The following is a 6,000-nucleotide window of genomic DNA, read 5'->3' on the forward strand; positions in this document are numbered from 1 at the left end:
TAGAAATATACTCAAGTTTTATTAGTTTATTTTCAACTTGTTCACGTGAAAAATGATATTTGATGTCTATATGTTTTGAACGTTTGTTTTAAACATCTTGAAAAGATATCCTGTTGTACTTCTCCTATCCAATTGACTTCCACCCCAATCTGAATCTACATATCCAACAAAGAAGTCTTCTCAGTTTTAGTGAATGTTAGCTTAAAATCAATAGTACCTTTCAGATATCTTAACACCCTTTTTAAGCATAGCCAAAGCTCTTTATTATTTTTCTGACTATACCGACTCAAAAGATTTACAGATATACTGAGATCTGGCCTTGTACATAGCATTACATACATAAGGCATCCAATCAAACTTTGACAAGGAGAATCGTCTCTTTCATCAGAGTCTAATAAATAAAAGTTAAGTTTACTTGGAAGTGGTGAATTTACAGAATTACATTGCTCCATTTTAAATTTTAATAAAATATTTTTAATATAAGATGATTGGCTTAATTCCACTTTACTTTCTTTTGTGTCTATTTTAATACCAATAAAATACCTAATTTCCATTAAATCTGTCATTTGAAACTTGCTCATTAAATATGACTGAAATTTATTCATTGTTAAAGTGTTTTCTGTACAAATAACCAAGTCATCTACGTATAACAAAACATATATATTTTTTAAAATAGTCCCTTTATCCAAAATATATACACATCTATCTACAGGTGGATTTTTTAAAACCAATATCTTTTAAAGCCTTTTCAAACACTTTAAACCAACATCTAGCCCCCTGCTTAAGACCATAAGTTGCTTTATTCAATTTACAAACATGACTGCTATTACAAGACAGTCCTTGAGGAACTCTCATGTATATTTCCTCTTTTAAATCTCCATTTAAAAAAGCAGTTTTTACATCCATATGATGTACTTTAAGGCTATACTGGTTTGAAAAAGACATTATAAGTCTGAAACTTGCAATTCTAGTCACAGGGGCAAATGTTTCGTCGTAATCGATTAAACATTCCTGTGTAAATCCTCGTGCTACAAGTCTGGCTTTATATTTTACTGGTCTACCAAACTCGTTCTGTTTTATTGTAAATATCCCTTTACAATCGACTATGTTTTTGTTTTCTACCAGTGACCATGTTGTGTTAATTTCATGAGAATTAAGCTCAACTTCAATAGCTGCTCTCCACTGTTCTTTATCACTCCTATTATTAATTTCATCAAAAGATAATGGAGCACTACCTGTTAAAGTTTGCGCATTCATAACACAATTTTTAATCATATCTCTATATGACATTTTGGGCTTTTCTTTTAGTCTATTGCTTTTTCGAATTTGAGTATTAGAGTCACTTGGTTCACCTTCAGATAAAACACCAGATATCTCTGGATCGGCATTTTCCACTTCATTCTCCACTTCATTTTCAATTTCACTAGGCTGCACATCTAATACTACCATATCAGTGTTTTTCTGAACCGTATCACTCTCAATAAGACCAGAGTCTTGAAAAGCAGGTTCAATATTTTCTTCAAGAATGGGAAAATCCATGTTGTTATCAACATCCACAGCTCTAGACATTATCCTGCTTGATTCATAAAACACTACATCTCTTGCAATAACAAATTTGTTATTCTCCACATCCCATACTTTATATCCATTTGGTTCATACCAGACAAGTATACCTTTCCATGACTTGTCATCAAATTTTCTTTTTCTCGTTTTATTGAGAACGTATACTGTCGAACCAAAAACTCTTAGGTACTTCAGGCACGGCTTTTTGCTGTGCCACATTTCAAAAGGTGTCTTTCTGCATTCATGTAATGCACTAGTTGGGCTTCTATTAATAAGGTAGGTGGCTGTTAGCACTGCTTCACCCCAGAAAGTTTTCTGAATCTTGCCCCCTATAACTAAAGCTCGAGCTTTTTCCGTTATAGATCTAATCATCCTTTCGGATACACCATTTTGATGTGGAGTATGTGGAACCGTCAAGTGGTAACTAATGCCTTTTTGAACACAGAACTCTTTCATTTCATTCGATAAATACTCCGTACCATTATCAATATAAAGGTTAACTATATTTAAATTAAACAAAGCATGCGTTTTAGCTACATAGTCTTGAAATACACTAAAAACTTCTGACTTATAACTCAACAGGTAAGTTACACAATAATGCGTATACTCATCAATAAAAACTACATAATAATTCTTATGATCAACAGTAGATGGGGTTATTGGACCACACACATCAGAATGTACAACAAATAATGGTCGACTTATGTGGTCCTTATTTTTAAATTTATTAAAACTTAATCTCGCCTGCTTTCCCTTGACACAAGCTTCACATAATTCATTTTCTGGTTTTATGTTATTCAGCAAATCTGTATCGTCAAACATATTTTTGGTTTTAATTTCTAAAAACTTTCCCTTACTCAAATGACCTAGCCTCTCATGCCACAAACTATAATTATTATTATACCCGTTACTCGTAGAGTAAAAGGGTATACTAGATTCGTCGGAAAGTATGTAACAGGCAGAAGGAAGCGTTTCCGACCCCATAAAGTATATATATTCTTGATCAGGATCACTAGCCGAGTCGATCTAGCCATGTCCGTCTGTCCGTCTGTCCGGATGAACGCTGAGATCTCGGAAACTATGAGAGCTAGGCTATTGAGATTTGGCGTACAGATTCCTGAGCTTCTTACGCAGCGCAAGTTTGTTTCAGTAGACTGCCACGCCCACTCTAACGCCCACAAACCGCCCTAAAATGTAACTCCTACAGTTTTGATGCTAGATAGAAAATTTTAACTGAAATGTATTAGTCTTGTCAATACCTATCGATAGACCAAAAAAAAATTTTGCTACGCCCACTCTAACGCCCACAACCCTCCAAAGAAAAAAGCTATGACGTCAGAGCCAGACAATGCGAAATGTTTTTACGCGTGTATGTAGTTGCCGGACGAACTTAGCGGCAAAGAAAAAAGCCCTGCCGGCGCTCAGAGAGAGCAAAGTGCGCGGCTAACTTATTCTATTGAATAATGAACCCTTTCTCCATTTATCCCATTGACGGGCAAAAACCTTTAAAGATCTGTACATCTTTATTTATCTCTTTCAAAGAATATGAATTAGCTTAATATATACCTATAGATTGTCCCAAAAAAACTTTTCCGTTTTCAGTCCAATGCTCTCAAACCAAAGTAGTTAGGACAAGCCTTGACACTAGAGCCAGAAAACGACATACATACATACATATGTATTTATGCATGTGTGTGGACGTAAAAAATTGCAATCTAATATCCGCGGCAAATAGAATTCTTTCAAACAAAGCTATTCAACCAAATATTTTGAAATACAGAATGTGCCTTAAAATTGTGTATGTTTAGCAAGCATACATAAATATAAATGTTTTTAGTCTACTTTATGTGTTGCTTTCTCATTCTTGGCGGTGGCTGAAACAAAAGCAGAGCCGAGAAATGAGAGCAAGGGAGAGAGAACAAAGTGCGCGGCTAACTTATTTTAAAGTTTGTTATCTGAGTAACGGGTATCTGATAGTCGAGGTACTCGACTATAGCGTTCTTCCTTGTTTTTATATTTAAAAGAAAAGAAAGTGTACTCATCCTTCAAAGCTACACCAGACGAATACTTATTTATTTAACAAGCACGGGATTATTGAAAATGCACCAAACATTTTCATAACTCAAGGAACGACCTTTTAAAACGAATAGTTACCAGTTCCACAAGAAAAGGAGAGTATTAATATAATTTTCAAAGTTAATAATTGGTACCGTGAGTATGGTACAGGGTTGTCAACGTTATCTGATACTATCGCAACAACATTTTCCAACACTGAGAAAGGTTAATCTCTAGGCGCACGTGTCAATGGAAACTATTTCACGTTTGACAAGCTCGAGTGAAAGTTTTCAACATGTCCAATACGCCGATCGAAGGATATTTGCTGCTCAGGGGACCAACCCATCTTACCAGTCGAATCTTCGTAGGAAACCTGCCGCCATGCAGCCGCAAGGAACTTGCTCAGCTATGTGCACGTTATGGAAAAGTTTTGGGTACAATGATAGAGGAGACGTTTGGTTTTGTTCAGTTCGAGAGCGAAAGACAGACCAACATAGCTATTCTGGCTCTGCACCAGTCCCGATTCAAGGCCAAAACCCTGACTGTCCACAGCGCCACCTTTCAATCTATGGAGGAACACGGACATGACTCCAGACAGTTCGGGGAGGATGTGCTCGTCGCCGAGGCCGACTCTTCGGGGCAGGATCTGATTGCCGACTGCGAGATCATAGCCATGGATCTCCAAGGCTTCCGAGGTGCTATGCGCATCCGGGATCGCCTCATCGCCAAGGGACTGTGCACGGAAGTTCGCTCGCCGATCGCAATGGATGATAACGAACCGCTCTCCAGTCTGGAGGAGCTCGCAGCACTTGGCACCCAGTACGCCATTGTCTTGACGTCCGTGAATGAGAGCATGGGCTCGGCGTCAGTGCACTACTTGTATGAGGACCGTTCTGAGCATCCCGACTTGCCGCAGGATCAGGCCATCGAGATGGTTGAGTCGGACTTCAACCTCCGCCATGTCTTTAATTCAGCGGATGGTGTTCGTGACTGCGGTTGTTAACTTATAATAAAATTCTATTCAAAAACCTGTGATAATACTCCAGGAATCACGGTAAAGTTAACTTGTAAATATAAGAATACACACAATTTATTTATGTGTGTGTGTGATTTCCTGGAAGCGTCACACTATTTCGTCAGAATCCAGATTTCACGTCTTGTCACTTCAAAATTATGCGGAATAAGTGTGAGCTGAACCAGCTCATCGGAACCAAAACGATATTAGTGTTACCAGTAGTGAGCAGAATACTTTTGCTTATACGATATTCTTATCGATATGAAGTAATGTCATAATCCAACACACCTCCTCAAAAGTCTGATGCTCATGATTTATAAATTTAAAGTTTAATAAAAAATTTGAAATTTGAATTGGCAAGACAAGATATTTCTGGGAGTGCACATTGACCCAACATTTGTTGCTTGAATTGGGGAAACCCAGTAAAACCCAATTAGGTCAATCTTAAAATTAATACAAAGAAAAATGAATGTTCAAAATGACAAAATGATGTGATACAAAATTAACATACAAAACAATTAAAGGCAATTTCAGGAAGTAATCTTATAAATTTGAAAAATAAAAAGTAATTAGGAATATCTTCTGTTTCCAAACTTAATAACTAGAAAATATAACAGATTTTAAATTCAATAACATAGTTTTGCTACGCCCACTCTAACGCCCACAACCCTCCAAAGAAAAAAGCTATGACGTCAGAGCCAGACAATGCGAAATGTTTTTACGCGTGTATGTAGTTGCCGGCCGAACTTAGCGGCAAAGAAAAAAGCCCTGCCGGCGCTCAGAGAGAGCAAAGTGCGCGGCTAACTTATTCTATTGAATAATGAACCCTTTATCCATTTATCCCATTGACGGGCAAAAACCTTTAAAGATCTGTACATCTTTATTTATCTCTTTCAAAGAATATGAATTAGCTTAATATATACCTATAGATTGTCCCAAAAAAACTTTTCCGTTTTCAGTCCAATGCTCTCAAACCAAAGTAGTTAGGACAAGCCTTGACACTAGAGCCAGAAAACGACATACATACATACATATGTATTTATGCATGTGTGTGGACGTAAAAAATTGCAATCTAATATCCGCGGCAAATAGAATTCTTTCAAACAAATCTATTCAACCAAATATTTTGAAATACAGAATGTGCCTTAAAATTGTGTATGTTTAGCAAGCATACATAAATATAAATGTTTTTTGTCTATTTTATGTGTTGCTTTCTCATTCTTGGCGCTGGCTGAAACAAAAGCAGAGCCGAGAAATGAGAGCAAGGGAGAGAGAACAAAGTGCGCGGCTAACTTATTTTAAAGTTTGTTATCTGAGTAACGGGTATCTGATAGTCGAGGTACTCGGCTATAGCGTTCTTCCTTGTT

General features: G+C 36.9%; 1 protein-coding gene across 1 annotated transcript; it reads left to right on the forward strand.

Moving 5' to 3' along the window:
- Positions 1 to 4,057: 4,057 nt before the first annotated feature.
- Positions 4,058 to 4,621, forward strand: LOC139353602 (uncharacterized). Its single transcript, XM_070997956.1, has one exon. The coding sequence runs from the start codon at positions 4,058 to 4,060 to the stop codon at positions 4,619 to 4,621; it is 564 nt and encodes a 187-aa protein (XP_070854057.1).
- Positions 4,622 to 6,000: the final 1,379 nt, after the last annotated feature.

Source organism: Drosophila suzukii, chromosome Y (genome assembly GCF_043229965.1).
Source record: "Drosophila suzukii chromosome Y, CBGP_Dsuzu_IsoJpt1.0, whole genome shotgun sequence".
In the NCBI taxonomy this organism is placed as follows: domain Eukaryota; kingdom Metazoa; phylum Arthropoda; class Insecta; order Diptera; family Drosophilidae; genus Drosophila; species Drosophila suzukii.

Coding starts and splice junctions, on each gene's coding strand:
- LOC139353602 (XM_070997956.1), top strand. CDS start 4,058: ATGATAGAGGAGACGTTTGGTTTTGTTCAGTTCGAGAGCGAAAGACAG.